This window comes from Chiloscyllium punctatum, chromosome 26 (assembly GCF_047496795.1).
Source record: "Chiloscyllium punctatum isolate Juve2018m chromosome 26, sChiPun1.3, whole genome shotgun sequence".
Lineage (NCBI taxonomy): Eukaryota > Metazoa > Chordata > Chondrichthyes > Orectolobiformes > Hemiscylliidae > Chiloscyllium > Chiloscyllium punctatum.
In genome coordinates this window covers 25,435,729-25,462,882 of record NC_092764.1, presented here as the reverse complement: position 1 = coordinate 25,462,882, position 27,154 = coordinate 25,435,729, and the positions used below count along the sequence as shown (strand labels likewise).

The window sequence follows — 27,154 nt, the reverse complement described above, 5'->3', positions numbered from 1 at the left end:
TGGTAAAATATAAATTGAGGTGGAAACCTTTGCAGAAATTATGCTTCACACAAATCAATGGCATAGGAAACAATTAAGATTATATAGATAAAGTTTGATTTGTTTCGGTTCTAGACTCAAAAGTGCAAGATCTTGAAACTAAAGCAGAAAGAGAGTGCTATTCAGAGGAGTATAATGACAAAATAATTAAACACATCTCTCTGCAAAGGGATGGAAATAGATGCTTTGAATGTTGGAAGTTTAAGGATTAAAATGGAGAATTCAGATCTCCCTCCTGAAGAGGGAAGCTGTGGAAGAACAATCAGAACTGACATTTTGCTCAATAGTCACATAGCTGAACAAACATACATGACTATACAGCAGAATAGATTAACTTCAGATATAAAAATGTAAACATGAGAAACAGTGCAATTTCTCTGTGAAATAGAACTTAATTAAAATTGTATTTTACTTTGTTAACTGGTGAAGTTCTTTATTACTAATTGTTCTTGTGTACCTTGCTAGGCCATTTAAAAGGACCCAGTTAAGAATTAATCAGATGGCTGAGGGTCTGGAATAAAATATAAGCATAAACTAGCGATAATGATAGACTTGCATCTCTAAAGGACATTAGCAAACGATTCAGTATTTTCATGTTATTATTACTGAGTCAAGCTTTTCTTCCAGATTTATTTAGTTTACTGAATTTAAGCTCCCCAGTTGCTGTGGTGAGATGTGAACTCTCACACCTGGTTTACTGGACAACTAACATGATCACTTTGCTACCATATTCCTAATGCCAGGAATTCTATAGATCTGAATGACAAAACAAAGGAAGCCAAAACATTTATTGACATCGGCTAAATACTACCAGATCAGGGGAAGGCTTTAAATCAAAAATGGTTTGAAATGCACACCATTATAGTTTGGAACTATATCATCATTCCTTCCCTGTTGCTAGGTCAAAATCCCTCCCCAACAGCATTGCATTGTACCTTCACCACGTGGAGTGCAGCTCATCACATCTTCTCAAGAACAATTATGGATGGACGATAAATGCTGGTCTAGTTAGAGATGCTGATGTCCCATGAAAGAATTTTTAAAAGATTTTGAGTGAGACATCAGTGGTCAGTTATCCAAAATTGAAAAGAGGTAAAAACAATGACTGCAGATGCTGGAAACCAGATTCTGGATTAGTGGTGCTGGAAGAGCACAGCAGTTCAGGCAGCATCCAAGTAGTTTCAAAATCGACGTTTCGGGCAAAAGCCCTTCATCAGGAATAAAGCTTTATTCCTGATGAAGGGCTTTTGCCCGAAACATTGATTTCGAAGCTACTTGGATGCTGCCTGAACTGCTGTGCTCTTCCAGCACCACTAATCCAGAATCCAAAATTGAAAGTTAGTTCTGTATCTTAAAATAAATAACTTCTCAAATGTTCTGTTCCTGTAAGCAGAACATTATGTTAGCCTTCTTGATGTAGACAGCATTGCCTAGCTAGGGGATCAAATGAAATGTAGCCTCTACTGTACAGTAGTATTCTTTGGGACTTTTCTTTGAGTAAACAGTACAGTAGTTTCAAAAGTACAGACCAAAGGGTCAGAATTAGCTTTAATCAAGCTTTCAAGATCATGTTAGCACCTATCACCCCGACCTGACGTGCACATCATTCAATTAGCACAGCAAACATCGACTGAAGCTCATCAACAAGGCAAAGAAAACATATTGCTAATTTCTTTTGTTTTTCTACCAACCCAGTAATCGGATCCTAGAGTTAACAAGATAAGCTGCTAATTTGATGTAATCAAAAGAATGATCTTTAATAATTTTCTACTGTATTCTAATCATGTATGCTGAAGTAAATTTCCATTTATTCACTTTAGCACTGAAAATGGAAATAATAAAAAATTGTAAACAGTTATTTTAGATTACAATATCCCATGTATCTAATGTGTAGATTGGAATTTATGAAAATTTGTGAAAATATTTTAAAATTTATGAAACCACCTACATTTAATGAATAAATGTATTAAGGCCGAATGAATGAAATGTTTGTCCATTTTATCAACAGGGCACTTGCACATGTGAAGTTCACAAAGTAAGTAACACATTTTATATATTTTACCAAGATAAGAGTAAAGTTCAATTTAATTTGTAATATTGAATACAGTGAAATACATGGAAAAAACATACTGAACTGTGAGACATTTCTTTACGTTCTGTCTTCCAAGAAAAGACAGCATAAACAGCATTTACTGGATGTTCCCTCAATCCCCAACTCCAGCAAGCAAACCTTCTTCATTTATTAATATGAGAAACCATTGTAAAATATATGGAATACAAATGTACCTCTTAATCAAGAGGTAAGGTGCACAGTTAAATTTGACTCAGTTGGCTCTTTCAACTTGTTTATTCCTAAACCATTAACCTGTTTTATTGGAAAATCCTTAATCGTTGATGTTCATTTTACAAAATCTGTTTCTGACAATGGATGTATCTTAGAATACATTAAATTAATCCTTTCCCTGGACAATATGAAATGATAAACAATGTTATGTGCATATTGTTTAAATATGATTGAATTCTACTGAAATGGAATACTTCAGATATTTGGTTATTAATTGGTGTAGAAGGTCTAACTCCGAAGATTTATGTCAGCAGTATAAATCATACCTTCTCTGTTGGCTACTAGTGTGCTGTGGATATACACTTTAGTGTCTGTGTATGTAGTCTATGTATATCTACAACTCTGAGGTATTTTTTAAACAATTCAGTTCTTAATGCTTGAGTAACTTCAATACAATTGTGTGATTGGTTTGTGGGTTAGTTCAACATTTTTTTAACTGCAGGAATGATTATAGGTCCACATTTCCAAACTGCCTTCTGGACATTTTCAATAATATTTTCCTCAGTTATTAATATGAGGTAATGCACTCCAGTAATCATTCCACTCTTAATGACCAGAGGAAAATATACTAAATGTAAGTGCAATACATTAATCAAATTTGTCAGCTATGATGTAGAATTCTATTCTAAAATGCACAACTTAACAGATGATAAATCTTGTTTTCAAATAATACAGTGCTTAAAAATGTGTTGAAATACGTCATCTTCTCACTTGGATGTGATGAAAATAACAGAGCTCATGTTGCTTCAGTCACTCCTTAAAAAGTTTTAATTAAGTACAGTCTTCACAAAAGCAGTGCTTTAGTGATGTTAACCTGGCTTTCAGTCAGTATCTGGTGAGAACATCGCAGTGAATTGACTGAGTTAAAAGTGCCACTTTATATTAATCAGTCACAAGAGCAGGACTTGTAGAAATTTCCAACTCAAAAGCAGATAAAGGTTTCAAAACTAGCCTTTTACATCTGTGTACCAAATAAATCTATTTTGATGAATTTTAGCTCTTCAGATATCTTGTGTCTTGCCCTTAGTTTGGCAAGAGAACAGGCAGGTGCAGTTCCAATAACTGGGATCTCTTCAAGCTTTTATCAAGAGGAAAAAATATCCAACCATGCTGTAATGTCTTTTAGTCTGCTGTGATTCTCATTCCAATTTCACTGACTGCCAGCAGCAAAATGAGCTAGGATAGAAACTATTCCTATTTTTAACCAAACTTCCTAATATACTTGGTTTGTAAAGACAGTAGGAGTTGGATGGTTTCGAGTTACCTATTTGTACTTCTTTTCAGGGAACTAAAGTACGTCATACAGAGATTTGCAGAAGATCCAAGGCAAGAAGTGAGTAAAATCCACAAAATACCTTGATAAAAATCTCGGTATAAACTAGAAGTTACAGGTAATCAAATTAGCAGACAAATATGCATTACACTTTTTGTTATAATGCAGGAGTTAATCATTTTCTTGTACTCTGTAAAGATTTAGATCTGCCATAGGATATAAAGCAGGAGTGAAACACAAGAATGCATAGCGCCTTCTCAGCATAGCAGATAGGCACAAACATATAAGGTATTTGTCTGTGTGAGCCAACAATAATAACATCTAGGCATATCTTTCTAAACCACATTTAAGCACGCTTTGCATTTAGTGCATCATAGAATCACAGAATGGTACAACATGAAAGGAGTCCATTCATCCATTTAGTTTGTGCTGTTTTCTTTCCCAAAGAGCAATGCATTTAGTGCATTCTGCACCACCCACTACTTTCACCACATCCCTGCAATATCCTTCAAGCATTTATACCGTTTCTGAGATTACTGTTGATTCTGTATCTACTACCCTATTAGGCAGTATATCCTAAATCATAATCACTCATGGCATTAAAAAAAAGATTGTCCTCATGGTACCTGTAATTCTTTGACCAAATACCCGAACTCCCATTTTTATTTGTAATCAATGCCTCAAAGATAGGAAATGGTTTATTAAATTGGCTAAATTCATTCTAATTTTAAACATTTCCATCTAATCTGCCCCTAGCCATCTCTTCTCCAAGGGGAAATAATGTCAGGTCCTGCAGAACGTCCATGGAACTTGCAGCTCCTGCATTCCCAGTGAATTTCTTCTTAAATTCTTTTCAAAGATTCAAAGGCTTCATGCACTTTCTAAAGTGTGCTGCCCAGATTAGGGTAGGACATTCCAGCTTTGGCCAAACTAGAGTTTTATTTAAGATGAGGATGAATTCCTGATTTTTGTAGCTTAAGTTTTTATTTGTACACATTGTATCCTATATATTATTAGTTATTTTGTTAAACGGATCTGCCACCTTCAAGGATATACACATCCATCAAAACCTTAATGTTTATAATCTGTTCTAAATTTTTCTACCAGTGTTTCACCCCTCAATCTTCTGTGTTGAACTTCGTTAGCTATATGCCCCAATTTGCCAATGTCCTGAGATGATTGCCACCCAACCTTAAAAAAAATTCATTGCAACTCTCGATTTTCTAGATCTTAGCTATACCTTCAAAGCAACTTCATCCCCTGCCCTTTTGTCATGTATTTAGAGGACTTCCTGGCCCCTATGCATGCAGGACTTCTTTTTGTTTTTGCTGTTTCTGCACTAAAGGCTGTGGCAATATTAGAAAACCTTGCGCAACTGCTCTTTCCCATCTTTCAGATTTTTCCCAAATTAGATTCAGCAATGTCTTGAAGTCACAATACACTGTCCTCTTTAACAGTGCAGTAACTCGCTTGAAATTAAGCGAGTACTGTGTCCAGTTCTGGTCACCCAGTTATAGGAAGGATATTATTAAGCTCGACAGGGTTCAAAAGAGATTAACTAGGACATTGCTGGATATGGGAGGGTTGAGTTATAAAGAAAGGCTGGATAGGTTGGCACTTTGTTCACTGGAACATAGGAAATTGAGAAATGACTTTTATAGAAGTTTATAAAATAATGAGGAGTATCGATAGTTAATAGAAGTTGTCTTTTCCCGAGGATGAAGGATTTCAAGATGAGGGGGCACATTTTTAGGGTGAGAAGAGAAAAGTTTAAAAAGACCTGAAGGCCAAAGCCTTTATACAGAGGGTGAATCATGTGTGGAATGAGCTTCCTGAGGAAGTGGTGGATGTGGGTACAGTTAAAAGACATTTTGATAAGTACATAAATAGGAAAGGATTGGAGGGATGCGCAGGTAGGTAGGACTAGTTTAGTTTGGGATTATGTTTGGCATGGGTCAAAAGGTTTGCTTCCATGCTGTATGACTCTTAAGACTCGATGATACATGCAGAAAGTGATGGTGTTTTCACTGCTGCTCACCATCATGGAGATAAGCTTGCAGCATGAAGATGTCATCCAATTTTTTTAACATCAACCTATTCAGGGATGTTATGCACACTTGCCGGCAGGTGGGATTTGAAATTCAGATCATCTGGTCCAAAGTAAGGACAATTACCACTGTGCCTCAAGAGACCTCAAAGAGGGAATGCACCATGAAGTACTTTGTTAACAGGAATGATATTTTAACCCAAGTATACAAAGCATAATGAATTTCTTATATGTCATCTTCATGACTTGCCTGGGTGAATTAACTATATCATGTATTTACCTAAATGTACTCCAAACCTAAATTAGCCCTTAGTATTTTCAGTTTGTTCATTTATTCTGTGTCCATCAGTGTGCCTAGTTTCTATATTTAAATACTACACCTCTTTACCCAATCACCTTACAAATTAGTTTATACCCTCTTCCATCGCATTAGTTTACCTTTCCAGAATGATACTGTTTCCAGGTCTGATGAAGAAGAAACTTGCCTTTGGAACAGGCCCCTACTGCCCCACAACGTTAAATCATGAGGTCCTTCCTCCTGCACCATATCTCTCCTATAATCTACTTCACATTCTCCTATTTCTACCAACTCTAGAAACAGGTACGGCGAGTTTTCAGTGTGCTCTGAGCAAATTTGGGACCTGTGTGATCAGGAAAAAGTACTGTGCCCCTCCTTATCCAACCAGCTTGAAATATTATTCGTGAACAGCACAGGCTCAAAACAAAGAACTAACATTTACAACTGAGCTTAACATCAAATCAGGCACAGAAAGACATGGAGAGGAAAATATTAAATAAAGAGTGAGAAGACATAAGCAAAAAAAGGAAAAAAAATACAAATCATTTCAACAACTGAAATCAGATTCCAATCTCGTAAAAGTTGGTTTTCATTGACAAAGGGGTTGTTTTGCTTAGACGGAAATAGTTACTCCCTTATGTATTTGAGTTGAATTTAGTCTGCATATATGACATCAGTTCAGGAATGTCTCGCTGATCACGTCCAGCTTACAGGCCAGGATTTAACCTTGCATCGACTGCGCACCGCCATTTTATTTCAATTTGCACAGAAATAGCAAAGTGCTGTTCACCTTTATATTATCTTTGCAGTAAATGTTGGCTCGGTATCTTTTGAATGCATCCAAATCCAATCTCAGTCTTTGATTAAGTTAGCTAATTGGCATCAGGTAGGCTGCAATTTATTTTCATATTGCTGGGATAGGGAGGGGGACAAATTAAGCAGACTATCCATTGCTCACCTATTAAGTGGGGTCAGACTTTGATAATCAACCAAACCCATTATGACATTTACAGAACAACTGAAAATTGTGGCTAGCGTTGACCTCACATTTTTGTCACACTGACCATAAGGACTAACTTTTGTTTTGTCTCTGTGTTCATTCATGGGACCTGGACATCACTGGCTGAGCTATCATTTGTTGCCCATCCCTAACTACCCTTGAGTAGGTGGTGATCTGCAATCTTGAACCATTGCAGTCTAATTCATGCAGGTAGACCCACAATGCTGTTAGGGAGGGAGTTCCAGAATTTTGACCTAGTAGCAATGAAAGCATTATATTTCCAGGTCAGAATTGTGTGTGGCTTCGAGGTGAACTTGCAGGCAGTAATGTTTCCTTCTAGATAGTAGTGGGTTTTGGAGGTGCTGTCTGAGGACCCTTGGTGAATTATGGAATAGCTATCTTTGATATAGGTATAGAAAATTAACTTTTGCTTTGAGGGTTGGTTTCAACATGGGGATCATTGATTATTCAAGAAGTAGATCATAATGAAAACATCAAACAAAAACACAACAACAAATCAAGCTATTAACTCTCAGCATGTAGATTATTGTTGTAGTTTTGACCTTTTAATGCTCTCATGTTTTTTGGTTAATTCAGATGGTTAGATTAATACCTGATTTCACAAGTGTCCCTTTGAGCACTGAGGCTAGCAATTTACTCAGAAAACACCTCAGCGAAATGATGTGCCAATAATGTGTGTGTGTATGTGTGTGTATCTATATGTGTTTGTTTGTTTTCACGAAGCAATTATTCATTTCATGTCTTTTTTTAAATTAAAATTGCATTCAAGTAAAGTCATTCATTTGTCCACGACTCCTTGCTTTAAATGAGACACAGTACATAGAATGATTGATTCACTGGTTGTGAAAATATTAAAATGACCTGGATTTAAACATAGATCTCTGGATAAGTCAAAGTCATCCTGTACCGATGTAATATGGGTCACTGAGCATACTTTAACTACAAGGCATGGCACTCAAGCTGATTAATTGTATTCTGGCAGGTCCATTCCTGCTTGTTGAGTGTTCGAGCTGGCAAAGATGGTTGGTTCCAACTCTACAGTCCAGGAGGAGTCGCTTGTGATGATGATGGGGAGCTTTTTGCCAGTATGGTACGTGTTTGCAATAATGTGAGTTAATACCTTCTGTTTATGTTACAAATAAACCTAAGATAACAATTTGTTGCTTAAATTGAGTTAAAATTGCAATATTCTATCTAGTATATAATCAAAAACTTTGCTTTCTACTGCTGGAGTTCTGTTTCAGCTATTGGAAATGAATGATAGTTTTCTGTCCAGTATGTTTCCTTCTAACAATCCCATTGTGAGCAGATAAATTGTAATCTAACCTGCTTATTGTCAGCACACTGACTGTTATGCGTCATTTCAGCTGGAGGTGAAGCACTTTTCAAGCTGTACTTGTACATACGGATTGCATAGGGTAGACAGCATAGAAAGAGGCCAGTGTACCTAACTAATCCATACCAGTGTGCCAGTGTTTATGTTCAACTTGAATCCCATTGGGGCAGCATGGTGACTCAATGGTTAGCATTGCTGCCTCATAGCACAAAGGACCTGGATTCGATTCCACCCTCGGTCGATGTGGAGTTTGTAGGTTCTCACCATGTCTGCATGGATTTCCTCTGAGTGCTTTTCCTCTCACAGTCCAAAGATGTGCAGGTTAGGGGGATGGGCCATGTGAAATGCAGGCTTAGAGGGAGAGGGTAAGGCGGTGAGTCTGCGTGGGATGCTCTTTGTGGACTTGATGGGCTGAATGGCCTACTTCTACACTGTAAGGATTCTATGATTCTATCTTCTCTCAGCTAAGTTTATAATCTTAAGTTTATAATCTATTTGCTTCTCTCCCACATCCTTATTGCAGCCATATTTTTGCAATCAGTTTAGCCAGTACCCCAGTTGACCCCTCTGGCTAAGGAGTTTGGCTGTTAGAATGGTCACAGGGTGCCTCTCATCTGATGGTGTCAAGGAGTCTCCAGTCCACTTTAATGGCCAGACCACATTCAGTGGAAAACCCTGGGGTGGCTGAGAAACTAATGTTGGGTATTCCAGAGCCCAACCTATCAACAGGTTGGGGGTCCCTGATGAGACAGAAACCCAACTTTATTTGAAACACAAATGCTCATCCTGGCCCCTGCCCCAAAGGAATGAATTTTCTAGCACATTGGTATCCTAAATTGATAGTACCCACTAGAAGAACCCAGTTTGTGTATTATTGTTATTATATACCTCAATCAATTTGGGCTGTTTAGTAACCCAAACATTGGATGCTTAAAAGGTGGTGCCAACCACATTTGCAACAAATGGTAAGCCACTTTTGTGCTGCTAAGTCCCCTTTTAAACCAATTAAAATCTAATTCTGAGTGGAATCTGGCTGAGAACGGAAAGGGTTTGCATTTATTTAGTTATCAAGAGCTCATTGCAAATCCCATTTGGGTATAGGTTACAATTATGTTGAAGTTACCTGGCAGCAGCCTTATGCTCTAACTTCTTCTTATACCACGGTTCCCTTGCCTGATCCTCTGTGATGCTTACCATCCCATGCCTCTCACTGAGCTCGCTGCACAGATTGAGCTATTGTTAGTTCCATTGCAGCAGATTCAATAACACAGGAGCTTCCACTGAGTTTAACTCCAAATGCATAAAATAATTTAATTATTCCCCAGGCTTTACATAGACACAGCTCTAAGTTAGTTTCTGTGCTAAGAGGTATTAAATTTCTTGGATGACTGATGTATTATACCAGCCTGTTGCAAACATCTGCCTTTATGGCCATGATTTACGGAAATAACTAAAAGTGAGAAGTATTACTAGACCGATAATTTGAGTAAGTAACTTTACATTCTGACTTGCACTTTGTCCTCTAGTTGAAAACTCACCACAAATTAAAATTTGCAGCTCCGATATGAAAAGCTTGAGGGACTGAAACACAGTGGACAAATGGGGCCATTGTGTTTGTTGTCATAGGCAAGTTCCAGGGTTGCTTTCACATAACGTCATTCTGTCTGAACTTTAGTTGAACCATTTGGAGTCCACAGTCAATCTCTGGCACAGCCAATGAGCCTGCTCAGGCTTCCTTGCTGGAATTCTTGTAATCCTGATTTGACCAGGTGAAGGAGATAGGGGAGGACACAGCCGCATGATCCTCTTTCTGTTTTCTCTGGTAGAAAGAATAAAATAACATTTCTTTAAGCCAAGAGCAAGCCACATTGACCTGTTTCATCCTCACATTTTTTTTGTTTACTCGCAAATATGGCACAGGATGCAAATGCTTCGAATTAACAAAATAGTAAAGGCTTTATTTAGCAAGAAAATTATCATTGAAATGCACTTTCACAGTGAGGCATTTTCCTGCCCATTTAGGTTTATGAAATCTTGTAGCATTCAATACTTGGGGTTGCTGCCAGTATTAAAGTAAATGCGGCCAGTGAAGGATTCCAGGTTGCTGCTCCTTACAGTTTCCTTTTCTCTGTCACTCCAGTGACAAGGCTGGGGGAATGGAGGTTGAGTCCAGAGGAGGGCAGGCATGGGGGAGTAGCAGACATCTTTGTGTGCTTTTGCTTTGGGGGCCCTTTTGAGATTTAAAACATACCATGCGGGGGCAAGGAATGCAAATGTGTAGCTATTGGTGCATGGCACATGTGCAACTTAATTATCTCTGAATTATATGGTCAGAATTGTATGTCCCCGGCCCACCCACTGAAGTGGTGGCATTGGAAGAATGTACTGGGTGAGAGGGTCATGGTTGGGGACCGTACTGTCCTTCTACGTTTGCAGTGCCCTGTAGTGACCAGCCTTCCCAACCCCTACTACCACTGAAGCCTTTTCATTGAGTAATTAATGTTGGGTGGGGGAGTAACCTGGAGGGAAATCTGAGAAGCAAATTCTGTTTCTCTCAGAGCCTGACCAAGGGATTAGGAAGTGGGAACTGCTGAGAGCATGGCCTTTGCCCTTGCGGCTGATTCCCTTTCGTGCCTTCCTCTGCAACCCGTCCTTCTGCCATCACCGACATGCAGCCTGACTCACTTTGTATTCTGGGCCTGGGTGGGTGCAATACTGACAGCTGCCAGGCCCTGCCTGGTGGCAGTACTGAGCAGTAATACACTGAAGTTGACTGATTGGCCAGCCGCTCTTGGGAGTAGAAAAACATCTAATTGGCACTTAGTTCATGACTTTCTGAAAAGTGGGCAGTGCTGGTTCTCCTAGCAATAGATGAGATGGACATCACCAATATCACATTGCACAAATGGTGTCCTGATAAAAATGGGAAAATTGCAAATGTCTGTGTATGCATCGTGATACCTTGCTGGTCATGCAAGTAGTCATTTTTTTTATTTCTCCTCAGGTGCACATTTTAATGGGTTCCTGCTATAAGACAAAGAAGTTCCTGCTGTCGCTGGCTGAAAACAAACTGGGACCTTGTATGCTACTGGCTTTGAGAGGAAATCAAACAATGGTAGAGGTAAGACTCCCACATTGCAATGGATTATATAACCTCATGAATAGCATACCCTGCATGTATCCTAACTGCATATTGCATCAATATATTTTGTTTCAGTTGTCATGAGCAACATTACATTTGAGATGTAGGTCTTTGTTTCATAACATGGTTAGAAAGGAAGATAAACCGTACATTTCCAGTAAATAAAATCTCTGCTTTCAAGCCAGTATAGATTATTTTGATCAGGCAGTCACATGCAAACTGGATTTGTGTTATAGACTGATACTTCACTTTATTTTTCCTCCCCAACATGGTCTTTATTGTCTTTTGTTATTTGAGAGAGCCAGAGATTCAGTTTTTAAGATATCATCATGGATCCAGCTCCGGCCTAGTGGGAATAGATTGAACTTTCCGAAAGAGATAGTTCATGCCATCTGCTTCCAGACCAGTTGGTGGAAGGGGAAACCCACTCCCAGATGTTGACATCCAAATTTGAATCTTGAGTTTAGGAGTTGAGTTCTCTGGAATAGACACAAGGCCCCAGTGTTCCCTCAAAGCAGAGGTGGGACATTTCTCAATTTCACAAGCCAGATGTCAGCCAAGTGCCATGGAAGGTTTTATATTTCGGGGCTGCAGGGCTGCATGGTGTGAGGCTTGGTGACCCCCGAACTAGAGAAGAAACTGTTGGCTGCAAATTTGGGTTGGATGCAACAGCTGCCTCAATGCACTGGCGCTGTACTACAATTTGATTTTAAAAATAGAATAAAACCAAAAACCTTTTTCTCGTCTCCCCATCCCCCCTCCCTCTCTCTCTCTCTCTCTCACTCACTCACTCACTCACTCACTGTCTCTCACACACACACACACACACCTCCCCATCCTTCCTCTTTCTCTCTCTCTCTCTCTCTCTCTCTCTCTCTCTCTCTCTCTCTCTCTCTCTCTCACTCACTCACTCACTCACTCACTCACTCACTCACTCACTCACTCACTCACACATCTCCCCATTCTCTCTCTCTCTCTCTCGCCTCCCCATCCCTTCTCTCTCTCTCTCTCTCTCTCTCTCTCTCTCTCTCTCTCTCTCTTGTCTCCCCATCCTCCATCCCAGGCCAACCTGATGCTATCTCTTACCTCCATTCTTCCTATGCCCCCATCACTCTTCAATCTCTCTATTCCCACCAAATGACTCTCTTTGCAGGCACTTGGCCCCTCTCTCCTCCCGTGCCTCATCACCAAGCCTTTGTTAACAGTACCAAAGCATGTCACCATCTAGCCCCATGCCAACTCACCTGATATCCACAATAGGCAACCCCAGAAACTCTTTTGGCATGAAATAAATAGATGTATCAAATGGTTATATAATTTTTAAAAATACTCCAGTTGTTAAAAAAGATCAAATTTCTGCAACTAATCTCTTATGAAAACATAATTGGTATGCAAATTCTTTGACAACTACTTGACAATTTTGACAGTCCGTTTATAGTTTCATTCCTGTGTAGGTTTCATAACCTCATTTTTTTTCCTCTCGATCCCAACCTGCAACCTACACCACTGCCCCAATCCCACACCTCTTGCCCCAACCTCTCTGAGACATCTATCCCTCCCATTGAGGGGTCATCCACACACTTCACCAAAGGTCTCCCCGGCTATCCAAAGGAACTTCATTAAATCGGACTTCCTTGACTTAGAGTCCTTCTGATTCTTCGGGATGTTCACAAGAACAGAGAGGCTCTTTGCTGAGTTGAAAATCTGTGCAAATGTGAAGTTATATTGATGACTAATTAAAAACTGAAGCTTTTCAAGTCAGAGCCAAAATGTTCAGACAACATACATCTGTCATGACTAGCACAAACATTCTTTTACTTTCTAATTTAGTTTTATAGGAGTGGGAAAGGGATTCAATGACTGTTTACAATGTAAAACTTTCTAGACTTGAGAGCTGTACTCTAGTGAAATATCACCCCTAACAACAGTGTTGTTTGCAAGGATCTGAGTGTCAGTTAAATCTTACATTTACTTTGTCAAACTGTCTAAACAGCATACAATGAACAGATTACTGGATCCAAACATGGAAGCAACATATAATCAGAGGAAAATAATAGAAAATATTTGCAGATTGCATCGAGTGTTATTGTTAAGACTCGAGGGATAAAAGAGTACTAACAACAGAAAGTCACTCTGTTGAAATCCGAGCTGCTACAGTCTTGTACCCCAATGACTGTCATTAAATATATTGTAATCGGTAGCTGGCAGTGAATCAAATTCTGTAATTCAGTTGAGGATTTCTGATGACATTCATGAACCGTACAAGTGAAGCAGAGTTTGCCCCAGAGACTGAATCACAGCAATGAGTTCACTGCCAAGAGTTTGTTTTTTGTGAGTAAAATGTATCGTCCAAAATACTGCAAAAGCCTCTTTTGAAAATATTATTTGCCTACTGGTCATGCAAGTACCATGAACATTGGTCTCTGCATGAACTGGTATTTCAAGAGTGTGTCATTGAAAAATTTCAATTTGAAGGGAAAGTTGATTATACAACTGACATGAGCAGTTGCTCTCATTGTAATTACTTGCTGTCAAATCCTATTTTAAAAAGTCTCTGCGGACACCCATTAATAAACTTGAATGAAGAATTGGCTGCATCTGATTGGAGTAGATGGAAGGATGATAAAAGTTACAATGGCAGTCGTACCAAAAGTTATATTAAGTAGTTCATTTTTATTAACACTATACTTAAAATCTAGGCTGTGGCGCACCAATATGTCTCTATCTGTCAGTCTGTTCATCAATCTTACTATTAAAATGATACATTAACATGCATTTCTAATTTATTGTGACATTTTCATTTTATTTAATTGTAGACAAGTTTATTCTAGGCTAATATTTTGCAAGTTATTGGCTCATTTGAAATGTAGTTCATAACCTTGACATTTTCTTTTGAAAAGAGAAAAGAAGCAATATTTGTAGATTAAGAGGAACAAGTCCAGAGATTAACACAGCAGTCAGAATGTCTGCTTTAAAAAGTAATCCTGGGCAACTATACTTTAAAGACAACAAGTGAGAGAGAATTCCAACAGTTTCATTCTGAGTTTTGATTTTGTGCCAGAAATGTCCTCCAGCTAAATTTTGGGAAGACTGAAACCATTGTCTTCAGGCCCCCATGCAAAGTTCATTTCTTAGCTATTGACTTCATCCCCCTCCCTAGCAACATTTTGAAACTCAACAAGGCAATTTTCAATCTTGCTATTATATTTGACCCCACAAAGAGGTTGTCACCACATTTTTCTTCTGTGGTCAAAACTGCGTGTTTCTGAAACCATTGAAATGTTTTACCTAACTTCACCCCTGCCTCAGTTCATCTGATGCTGAAACCCTCACCCATACCTTTGTCACCCCTTGATACCTTCATATTCCATTGCTGGACTGGGCAGCCTAATGTCTTTCTTCCCATGACCTCAACTTCAGTTCCCAACAGTGGCTGTGTGGTTAGCACTTCTGAATGACTGTCAGTCTGGAGTTTGCACATTCTCCCGTGTCTGTGTGCGTTTCCTCCCACAATGCAAAGGTGTGCTGGTCAGGTGAATTGGCCATGCTAAATTGCCCATAGTGTTAGTGCATTAGCCAGGAGTATTTTTGGGTTAGGGAATAGGTCTGGGCAGGTTCTCTTCGGAGTGTCAGTGTGGACTTGTTGGGCAGAAGGGCCTGTTTCCACACTGTAGGGATTCTTCTAATCGAATTCTTCTTCTTCTTCGATCCAAAATTCTGCTCTGTATTATCCTACCTGTCACTAATTTCCTTCACCCGTCATCCCGTGTTCAATAGTTTTCATTGGGTTCCACTCGAGGTTAATTTTAATAGCTTCCTCATTGTTTTCAAACCCCTTCATGCTGTTGCCCCTGTAGGCCTATAATCCAATAACATCTCTATGCTCCTCCAATTCTGATCTTTTCTGATCAGAATTTAATGGCTTTCTTATACTTATTTGTGGGATGTGTGTGTCGCTGGTTGGCCAGCATTTATTGCCCATCCCTAGTTGCCCTTGAGAAGGTGTTGGTGAGCTGCCTGTTTGAACTGCCACACTCCACCTGCTGTGGGAGAGGTGCCATTAAGGAGGGGATTCCAGGAAATTCCAGGCTTCTCCATAGATGGCTGTGCTTTCAGCTGTCTAGGACTTAAGCTATTAGAATCCACTCCCTGAACCTATTATCTTCTTGACCTCATACATCTCTTTTAAGATGTTCCTTAAATATTCCTGGTTTGACCATGCTTACAATATCTCCTGTTTCTTCATGTGGCAGCATTGAATTTTGTTTGATAGCACTCCTCGGAAGCAACTTGGGAAGTCTTGCTATATAAATGCAACTTGTTGGTGTAAAGCGAATATTTTAATGACTGTACACTGCATTCTGACCTCTGTACCACTTCACATCAACTAATCTTTGTGGATGTAGAACACAGCTGTACCTTCAAACAATACATTCTCTGTCACATTCCATAACTTCTGTCATGTGACATTCCCTGAGCGGCAGCAAGAATCAATTAGTATTTTAGCAGAAAAGTATGCTACTGACGACCTAATGGGATGAAGTATTCATATTCCCCTGCATTTAATGGTGTGAATATGGGTGAGTGAGTAAATTACTGGCATAATATGAGGAAACAAATTGTTCCAATTGGGTGACGACTTCCCCATGTCATTCATCAGCTACCATATTAAATCAGGCAACTTTTAGTCACCAATGGCACCCATCTGAACCATCTGTTGAGCTGATTGTTTAACCAGAGAGGTACCACACCAGATTTGCAGTGCTGGAAAAGCACAGCAGGTCAGGCAGCATCTGAAGAGCAGGAGAGTCGACATTTTGGGCATAAGCCCTTCATATGCCCGCAATGTCGATTCTCCTGCTCCTCAGATACTGCTTGACCTGCTGTGCTTTACCAACACCACATTTCCGACTCAGAGCTCCAGCGTCTGCAGTCCTCACTCTCACTACAGCAGATTTGTCAGTTTGTGCTGGATCTTAAGCAGCCTTGGCAGGGAACCTTAAAGGTGCCGCTGTAAAAAGGCCCCAAAACAATGAAAGGTTAGCTTTTTTGGAAAGGAGCAGGAGCAAACGAACTGTGAAGCCACTGACACATTTGCTTTTGGAGAGTAGGGAGGTGTGGGGGATAGATTTGGGGAGGGGTGTCACTTTTTGGTGTAACATTTAAATTTAAAAAAAACTCTTCAATTTCTGTAAACTCTAGATCCTGTGTTTGATGCTCGAGTACAACATTATAGACAACAATGACACACAACTTCAAATTATCTCCACGTTGGAGAGCACAGATGTTGGAAAGAAAATGTATGAACAGCTCTGTGATCGACAAAGGGAGCTAAAGGAGCTGGTAGGTTTCATTTCAAGTTTATTTCACCATGACTCAGTTTTCTCTGTTTGTTTCTTATGTCCTTGTGATCAAACCTCAACCTGAGTTATCTAGCCGATGATTTGACTAGTAATACTTGAAGCTGGGAAGTCTTTAAAATTTTCTTGGAAAAGCTCTGCAAGTCTGGCAGAACCTGTGGAGAGAAATCAGACTTAACATTTAAGGTCGAGTGACTCTTCAGAACCTGAAACCTGAACTCTATGATTTCTCTCCACAGATGCTGCCAGACCTGCTGAGCTTTTCCAGCAATTTTTTTTCCCCTGGTTTACAGCGTCCGCAGTTCTTTCAGTTTTTATTTAAAATTTTCTGAACTTGTTGCCCTCTCCTTTGGAAATATGTAGTTCCCTCCGATAACCTTTCTGAGGAGTTCTGCCAGCCATAATTCAATATTTAATGATGACTGAAAGGTCTAGAAATCTGACTGATGAGGCAAATGGAAATGTTACTTTGGATTTAATCTTCAGAGGTTTTGGGGCAGGGCAGAATAAGTGTAATTGTATTTCTGACATTAATAATAACTGATGTTGAATCTCCAGTGTTAAAATGTCATTCTTTATTGATATGACCAATGTCACAGATAAGGGCTTTTGTTTTGCCAAATAGTCATTGATAATCTGAGTTGTTGTGTCAACATGCATTTTTACAAGCATCTTGTAGTCTGAAGTTTTGGATGACGATGGTAAAGGTTCCAACTGCACAACACATGGCTGATCTCCTGCTATTGGTCTATGTGAATAAACTTACATATTGATGCTCAACCTGTCTGGTATTATGATCACATCTTCCTTGGCCAGTAAGCCCTAGTGTGGAACTCCAAACCTCGAGGTTCTGACTCCGAGAAAGAGAGAATACTCAACATAGGGTAATGAGACATCATAATGTATAATAAATGGTGTCAGTGTCACGTGATCATAGAGTAATACAACGTGGAAACAAAGCCTTTGGCCCAATCGTGTTGAGGCCTGAAAGGAGTCAGAAGTTTTACCAAAGTCTTAGAGAATATTTGTACCTATTATGCTGTAAATAGAGTTTGAAGGAAAACAGTTTGTACTCCAGAAGTAGGACTTGGGAGACTAAAGCTAGTTAGACTTCATACAACAGATAACATATCCATTGTTCCACAAGACCTCCTCAGCAACTACTTAACATTACCCGAATTAAAGTCAGCTTTAAGTACACTTTCATTCACTCAAGTCATGTCGCTCAAGTTATATTGAGCAAATAATGAGGCACTCCCTAAAGAATGGAGTGTATAAAATACGTTTTAGTTTGGTTTTAGTGCTCTGTGCACTAAATGTTGAGTCAAGTGACTTCAGGGGTGACTAACTCCCTGCCCCCACCAGTAAGAGGTCTTCAGATCAAGTAGGTGCTAACTAATGAGCTTCTCCCCTGACCAGGATCCTTCCCACTAAAGTCCTGCCCAACTTGAGGTCGCCACCCAAAGGCTCTTAGCCTCATGGAGCTGGCTAGTTCTAAAGAAGGATCACTGGATCCAAAACATTGACTCCACTTTCTCTCCACAGATGTTGCCAGACTTGTTGAGTTTTTCCACCAATTTGTGTTTTGTTTCTGATTTCCAGCATCTGCAGTTCTTTGGGGGGTTTTTTGCCCCTCATCACCGCCTTTGTGACCTCTGTTCAAAGTGTTTCAGTCATGTCTGAACGAAATATCTCTTTATTCATGTGAAATTATTTTTCTTCATTTCAGCAAAGGAAGGGTGGACCCACACGCCTAACACTGCCATCCAAATCCACAGTAAGTTGTAATTTAAACTGATGTTTTCCAATAATAACTATTTTTTTACCCCAGTGCCTTCATACGACCATGAGTAAGCCTTCCCTTTTCTGCTTTAGTCATTTCTAGGTTTGTGTTGACTTCAATTTGAGCTCTCAGTTCTGTAATCATGAGGAGCCAGTCACTTGGAAGTTTTGTGGCGTAACCTACCCGGTTGGAAATTAGCAGGATCAGCCCTGACAACAGGGAAAATTAGGCAGGGAATAAAACAGATCATAGAGTCATACAGCATGGAAACAGGCCCTTTGGTTTAACTCGTCCATGCCAACCAAGTTTTGCAAACTAAATTAATTTTGTTTGCCTCCTTTTGGACCATATCCCTCTAAACCTTTCCTATTCATGTACCCATCCAAATAACTTTTAAATTTTGTAACTGTACCTGCATCTACCACTTCTTCTGGCAGCTCATGAACCATTATGTGTGTGTGACAAAGTTGCCACTTCAGGTCCCTTTTAAATCTTTTTCACCTTAAAATAATGCCCTCTACTTTTGAACTTTCTAACCCTAGGGAAAGGACCTTTTGCTATTCACTTTATCTCATGATTTTCCTTAAATGAGTTGGATGATCCGATTCTGTCAGTGTGCTCCAAGAGGAGATACAGCAGACAGTCGTTTCTTTGTGAAGTTCTCGGAAAACGCTGCTTAAGCAGAAAACAGAAACTCTTTCAAAGGAAATTTAAATATGTGGAGCAGACTGGCAATACCATGAATTGCTCATGTAAAAATAAATACCAGCCAGTTTTGCTGTTCTAACATCCAATGATTTCATTCTACTCTGCAATAGTTTGGGAACCCCCTGCCTCATGTTCCTAACCAGTTTGGAGACAATGAGGCATGCAGTAGAACCCTGTTTGCTTACTGAGGTTGGCTAATTCAACATCATTCAGAGATCAGTCTAGGACCTTCTTGGTCTCTGTGACTCAGCATTGCAACATAACTGCACGTTGATTCATCAGGGCCCTGACGTATTTCATTTCCATTGAGATGACTGCTGCAGTCCTCCTCCAATGCCTATCTTTTTGTTTTGTTCTTCTCTCTCAGCCGGTCTTTTGAACAAAGCCAACTGTTTTGAAATTGTCTTTCTGCGAGAAAGAACTGCTCTCAGAAGAAAGTGAAACCTTGTGCTCAAGGATATTTCCCAATCTGACAGGAAAACCGATGTACAATGATTGGGATGGCCTAAGGAGAGAGAGAGAGAGACCTTTCGCACAGTTGCACATTGAGTCAGACTGATGCATGCTGAGACATACTCAACATTGCACAGACTCAGACTGTGACGTGTTAGAAATTGCAGGCACAAGTGTTGCTAACTTCATATCGGCTGACAGTCACAGATTTCTGAGGCAGGTTATACAAGCTTCTCAGAAAAGCCAAAGGCTTCCTGCAGAAATGAGTCAATCACGGTGTATTAAAATATAAAGATGTTTGCATAGGTCATTATAACTCTTTTGGGTGATACGTAATTTTGTATGCCTTGTATATTTCAAACTTAATTCCTAACATAGCAATTTTAGTTCCTTAGAAAAACTTTTCCATAACATTTCTATATAGAGATGTATATTTCAGTAACTTGCATCAGCTTCTAATTTCTTTTGTTGATACTCTTCTCAGTTTTTAGTTAAACAGCCCTAATTTCATTATTCCTTTCGGAACATGAACTTTAAGCCAGTGATGCAAAACATATTCCAAACATACAAAAGAACTCTAATGTGGAAGGCAAATTGATTAAAGGGAGTGTTTTATGAATGCTGGTGTGCAATACAAACTTAAAGGCCTGTTACTGTTAATTGCACATCGTCGGTTTTTAATTATATTCAGGTGGTGGGCATTATCTTAGATTAGATTAGATTACTTACAGTGTGGAAACAGGCCCTTCAGCCCAACAAGTCCACACCGTCCCACCGAAGCGCAACCCACCCATACCCCTACATCTACCCCTTACCTAACACTACGGGCAATTTAGCATGGCCAATTCACCTAACCTGCACATCTTTGGACTGTGGGAGGAAACCGGAGCACCCGGAGGAAACCCACGCAGACACTGGGAGAACGTGCAAACTCCACACAATCAGTCGCCTGAGGCGGGAATTGAACCCGGGTCTCTGGCGCTGTGAGGCAGCAGTGCTAACCACTGTGCCACCGTGCCACCGAAAGTTGCACATTGAGTTGCACAACTGAGGTACTGTACTGATTCTTTTCAAATGAGTAAAGTCTCTGGTTCAAAACTAAGTAGAAACATTATCCACGTTCAAACCAAAACTCTGGTTGCTGGCTTAGTTTTGGTAAATCATGTCTCTGAAAATAAAACTTTGTAAATGTATTCAGACTATACTTCAGTCACTTCCTGGCTTTGAGTTGTTACATTTAAATTCATGGATATGACGTAGTAGGAAATCTTTAAGCTGATGAGAGGAAGTTACTCAATTGAACTGAGGCTATTTCCAGAAACAAGTTCAAAACTGCAAAGGGTTTGAGAAGGAAAAAAAAGATTTTTTAAGTGTACAACAGCAGAAATCCTTTTTTGTTTAAAGTAATAAGGAAAAGATGGTTTTATGGAAATACAAATTGATTATGCTCTCTAATCCCAGGTCTAACCTGGAGTTAATGAATGTAATCAACAATTGGTTTTATTTACCCCTGTTTTTCCACAGTATTTGAATTTTGAAAGAGTTTGAAGTACAGAGCAACAGTAAACATTTGCACACAAGGAATGATTTTTACTAATGCTTGCTTTTCTGCTAAAATAAGTAAAAATAGAAATGTTCCCAATAGGATACTTGAAAAGATTGCTTAACTTTTGATTTAATTTGAATCAGCTGTACTTTGTAGATACTCAGAAACAAGAGATAACCACAACAGTTTCCCTTTTGATTTGATGCTGCATGTTTTTCACATTTTGAAGTGACTGCAATATACATTAAAAAGCTGTAGCCATGGCTGACTTTATTTTATCACAGCAGAGTTGACAGTAGCAAAAAAGCACTATGCTGTCAGACAGATCACGCTGACATTGAGGAAAGATGTGCTAGAAGATATAAATCCTCCTGACCTTCTAAAGGTCATTCATTCGAAAAATGCCCAAGGCATGACTGGTTCCTACAATGACTGCCATGTAAAAATCATTTGTGTGTTTGTGCCACTAGTCACACAATAAATGAGAGCAATCAATTGGGTAAGCAAAGAGGGGCAAATTGGGAAATAAAATACATACGTAAAATGACATTAAATGTAATCTGCACCACAGATATGAGAATTATAGGCTCCCTCTAAATGGTACATTTTTCATACGTCTGCACATTTTTTCAATGCCAAAAATGGCTTTGATTGATGTACCAAATGCATTTCAGTCATGGAGATTTGAACACATGCACATAACAATGAACTGTACAACCAATGTGCTTGCAACCATTATCATTCCAGGAAGTTGTTTTAAAAACAAAACAGCTGAGTTATCAGCTGACAGTGTGAGGCAAACTGAAGAGGTTGAGGAATGAAAGATCAGGAAAGTGTTTGTCCCTACTCCTCTCCTGAAGGTAGAAAATGTGTTGGATAACTCATTTTAGTAATTTACCTCAAATGGTCAACTTTCGTGTGTGAGTGTCAGCAGTGGCTATTAACACATTGTTTCGCTGCAGTGATGATTGCAGCTGAGCCTGGCTGTCTTGCTCACTTGATGTTTGCTTGTTAAAAGTGGGGAGCAATCAGAAGCCAAACATCTGACTACTTATTCCCTCCCAGCAATGGTTGTGTATAAATTAGCTGCTGAGAGGTCAGAGAGCAGTTGGGGGTGGGTGGGGGTGGCGGTCGCTTTGATCATACTTAATACCCAGTCACAGAATCCCTACTTTCACTGCATTTCTGATTTAAGTTAAAAAATCACACAACATCAGGTTATAGTCCAACAGGTTTATTTGGAAGCACTAGCTTTCGGAGTGCTGCTCCTTCATCAGGTAGCTAGGGAGCTGTGAATCCTGCTCCACAACTACCTGATGAAGGAGCGGTGCTCCGAAAGCTAGTGCTTCCAAATAAACCTGTTGGACTATAACTTGATGTTGTGTGATATTTAAGTTTGTCCACCCAAGTCCAACATTGGCACCTCCACATCTCTGATTTAAGTCAGCACAAACTTAATCCACACATTAAATTTAGGATCTTCTCGGTTAAAATATTCAGTGCCACACTGAACCATTTTTAAAGAAGTTAATAATTCAATAGGAGAGATCTCTAAAGAAGGATGATCCCTGTAATTTTTATTTACTTACTACAATTTTTAATGATTATGTTTGGTTGGGTCAAAACTTAGCAAATGTGTTTATGGGCATGCACAGAGCAGTTGTGTCAGAATAACATGCATATGGTGAATTCTGAGTAAAACTAATTTGTAGTTTATGCTTTTGGATCAAGTTCTGGAAGCTGTTGATGTGGATAGCAACCACTGAAACAGCATACAATGTCATCGGATGGCAATAAATCCTTCTTTAGACTATGTGGTAGGATCATCCTTTGATCCTCTATTAGCGCTCTAGCACATTCAATCTAGAGCTCTTGTCTAAAGCAAAATCCAAGCTGAGCTACAGTTTGAGGATTTAATACCTATCATCTCCCAAAATCTAGCAAGGAGTTTTAAAATTTTGCTGCAGCTAAACAGATGAACATTTACATGTCCAATAGAGTTCAGTTTGGATCACTGAGATGTTGTTTGCATTTACTTCAATGGGGCCAAATATTCCCCAGATTGAAGCTATCATTTTTCAACTTGTTCCATACTAATTTCTCAAAAGAGATATCAAATAATAAGTGTTTGTAGATTGTCTCAAAATACCTGTCATTTCAATTTTACAATATCTGGAGAGAATATGTTCGATTTTTCATAATTTTAAGGTACACCAACATTTCAAAAAGGTTTTAGGGTTAGAAGAGATGATTGAGATCGGGAGGGGCAAAGCAATGGATGAACTTACAAATAATTTCATAATTTCCACCTTTGTTTCCAAAGAATAATTATATTGGACTCAAAACATTAATTTTATGTCACTTTCTGCTACCACACCTGATGAGGTTTTCAGCACTTTCTACCTTAATTTGAGAATTTCAATAACAGCAACTTGTATTTATTGAAACACCTTTGGCATAGAGAAATGCCCTGAGACACTTCATAGAAACATTGGGACAAAAGTTCACACCAACCCAAATAGAGAGGTAGCAGGACAGATATTCAGGAGTCTTTTAAAGGAGGGAAGAGAGGCTGAGAGATTTAGGTATAAAGTTCCAAAGTATTAGAGCCTTGACTGCTGAAGATAACACCACCAATTGTGGATTAATTAAAATCAGGGATGCTCAGGAAGAGAGAATGAACTATCCCAAAGCATTGAGCGCTTGAAAGATATTATCGAGATAGGGAGCGGTCAACTTATGGTTGATTTGAAAACAAAATGTAGGATTTTAAAGTGGAGATTACAATGTTTAACCAGAAAACAATATAGGTGAGCAAACAGGACTTGATGTGAGTTCAGACATGGATAGCATTATGTTAAGTTTGGATGGAATGAACTTGGAAAAGTAGTAAGGATTATGTTGATGTGATCAAGTTTAAAGTTAATAAAGGCACAGGAGAGTTTCTAGTCACTTACATTTCCTGAGTCAGATAATGCTATGGACAGTACTAATGAAAAGTTCAACTCATTTTGTAAAAGGAAGAAATATTGTATTTTTTAAAATGTATGTTCCTATGTGTTCTTTAGACCAGTATTTAGCAGGAAATGGGCACTTGAACACTTATTTTGCTCACAAGATTGTTAATGTTTCTCGGAAAAGAGTGTAGTTGTGTACATTTGCAAAATTATGAATATTGGAATGACCAGTTAAACAATGTTGAATTGGCTCCCCTCTTTTCAACATCCTTGGTCAGCCATAACCAAAGTTTTTAATTCTTTTTACCACATAGCTATTATCACACTTCATTCAAAACTAGCACTTATTGAATTTAAGGAGCCAATTGCAAGACAAGCCAATTGAGTGAATGACAGGAATTCTATTAACTATTAACATTGAACAAAAATAAAATATGGTGTCAAACACACACATAAACACTAAAATAAAGTTTAAAAAGGGAAAGAATGGCTGGTACAATAGGAAGATAAAAGGATATGCAGTTTAAGCAGTGCTTGGATTTATTGAGTTGTTCTGGTGGAACCTGAGACCTTAGCTGTCTTGTATCCTCAGCAGTAATGAAATTTATGGGACCCTTTTTATTCTTGGTGCATGGATGTTTCTCTGCTCTGTTGTATCACTGATGCTGGCTTTTGAGATGATAAGAAAGAAACAGGAAGGACTAAAGTTTTCCAGCCCCTGCTATTACCTATCCAGTTTCTTTCCTTCCATCTGCTGCTTTGCCAAGCAGCTAACAAAATATCATTTATTGATCTATTTCTGAGTCTAGCTCAATTGTCTCTCCAAGCAGGATCGTTGCAGATAAATAACCCCTTCATGTCTGATGTGTGCACTTTCTCAGACAAGTACAAATTAAAGCAGGAGATACGTGTTACTTAAAGCGTAACTCCAATAGCTGGTTTCATTGCCTTACATAAATTATTTTAGTTCAGTTGATTCCATTTGTTCAACATTGGTGTACTGGATGCACCTCAATCAGTGGTCAGCTAATTTCTGCTGCCTTTGCAGGGCTACGCCTGTTTCTTTTTAAAGTACTACAGTCCAGGTATTAAAATCAGATGATAGAAAATGCAAAGCTTGCTTCCTACCTGAGAGTTTGATTTAAGTATAAATCAGGCACTGTTAGGCTGGAATTGATTCTGCAAACACTGTCTGACTATAAGCACAGGTACCTCAAAGGAGGTATTCCAAGGTGTCAGTTTTGGTAGAGCTCTTATCTCTAATGTCAGGTTTTAGGAATGAGCCCCAGTGCAAAGATTAGAGCCATAATCTAAATTGTGTGTACCGAAGGAATCAGAGATCTTTCAGGTGATACTCAAAGCCAAGGTTCCCTTACTGTTGCAGGTGGGCACAAAATACCCTGTAGCACTATTCCTAAAACAGTAAGGAAGTTCTCCTCGTGTCCTGATCAATAGTTACCTCTTAAACAACACCACTAAAGCAAATAATCTGGATGTTTGTCTCGTGGCTGTTTGTGGGACCTTGTCGTTTCCACATGGGCTGCTACATTTACTTTCAGAGGTGACTGCCCTTGAAAAGAAAATATATTTTTGATTGGCTGTAATTGGGGTGTCCCGATGTGGTGAAAGATGGTAAGTAGGTACAAGTCTCTTCCATTCTCTCTCATACACATTTCCAGAGCACCTTGTGTAAATCTTGCTTGAAAGTTCTTCTAGAAAAAGATGAACTTGGACAATAATTTGAAACATTATTTCTCATTCACAACCATTCATCCAGCTATGATTTGGTGCCATTCCTTGTTCTGAATACCAGTAGAGGCGCTAAAAACAATCACTAAGAATCATTAGTCTGTGACTTTAATCACAGAATAAACTGCTGCACAGGTTAGCCCTGCTTTACAAGGCTCTTATCTCTGTGTTTTGTGAAAATCTGCAGGAGCCAGTCACTGAGTAACTTATTTCAACTCAAGACCCAAGCAAAAACCAAGATTAATTACACTGAGAGTAACTTTTAAAATCTAGTTAGGCATGACTCAAAATATATGCGAAGGTTAACTTCTATTACTTACTGCAAAGGCCATACATTTCAATACTTCTCTGCGAATTTGTTATTTCCAGGATGCAGACCTCGCCAGACTTCTCAGCTCAGGATCTTTTGGAAATCTGGAAAATCTAAGTCTGGCCTTCACCAATGTAACGAGTGCCTGTGCAGAACAACTAATCAAACTGCCATCTCTTAAACAGTTAAACCTGTGGTCTACCCAGGTGAGGAGCTTGTATTTCTCATATTTATTTATCTGCCGTTATAGCCATGTTACAGAGAATCAAATGTTTCATTAATTGTTCCTCACCATAGGATGCACCCGGTAATATAACAAGTTTTAATTACTTACAGTGTGGAAACAGGCCCTTCGGCCCAACAAGTCCACACCGACCCGCAACCCACCCAGACCCATTCCCCTACCCCTAACACTACGGGCAATTTAGCATGGCCAATTCACCTAACCTGCACATCTTTGGACTGTGGGAGGAAACCGGAGCACCTGGAGGAAACCCATGCAGACACGGGGAGAATATGCAAACTCCACACAGTCAGTTGCCTGAGGCGGGAACTGAACCCGGGTCTCTGGCGCTGTGAGGCAGCAGTGCTAACCACTGTGCCACCATGCCACCCATCTCTGCTTTTTGATGTTCAGCATAGGCAGACTTTGAGGCAGCCGCAGAATGCCCTGTTGAGGGGCAGCTACTTCACAATTTTGTCCCAGCTAGAAAGGTTATGCATTATATTAGATTCCCTACAGTGTGGAAACAGGCCCTTTGGCCCAACAAGCCCACACCGACCCTCTG

The 27,154-nt window shown here is 39.3% G+C and overlaps 1 protein-coding gene across 2 annotated transcripts in view; it reads left to right on the top strand.

Moving 5' to 3' along the window:
* The window catches only part of cmip (c-Maf inducing protein), a 222,347-nt gene that overhangs the window by 187,279 nt on the left and 7,914 nt on the right, over positions 1-27,154 (top strand). The window contains exons 12-18 of one of the 2 annotated variants that reach the window (XM_072595955.1): positions 2,048-2,074; positions 3,668-3,716; positions 8,005-8,130; positions 11,363-11,479; positions 16,703-16,843; positions 18,590-18,637; positions 26,426-26,572. In XM_072595955.1, coding sequence (XP_072452056.1) covers positions 2,048-2,074; positions 3,668-3,716; positions 8,005-8,130; positions 11,363-11,479; positions 16,703-16,843; positions 18,590-18,637; positions 26,426-26,572 — 655 coding nt within the window. The remainder of the gene's footprint in view (positions 1-2,047; positions 2,075-3,667; positions 3,717-8,004; positions 8,131-11,362; positions 11,480-16,702; positions 16,844-18,589; positions 18,638-26,425; positions 26,573-27,154) is intronic. The other variant, XM_072595956.1, reaches the window with a different exon arrangement.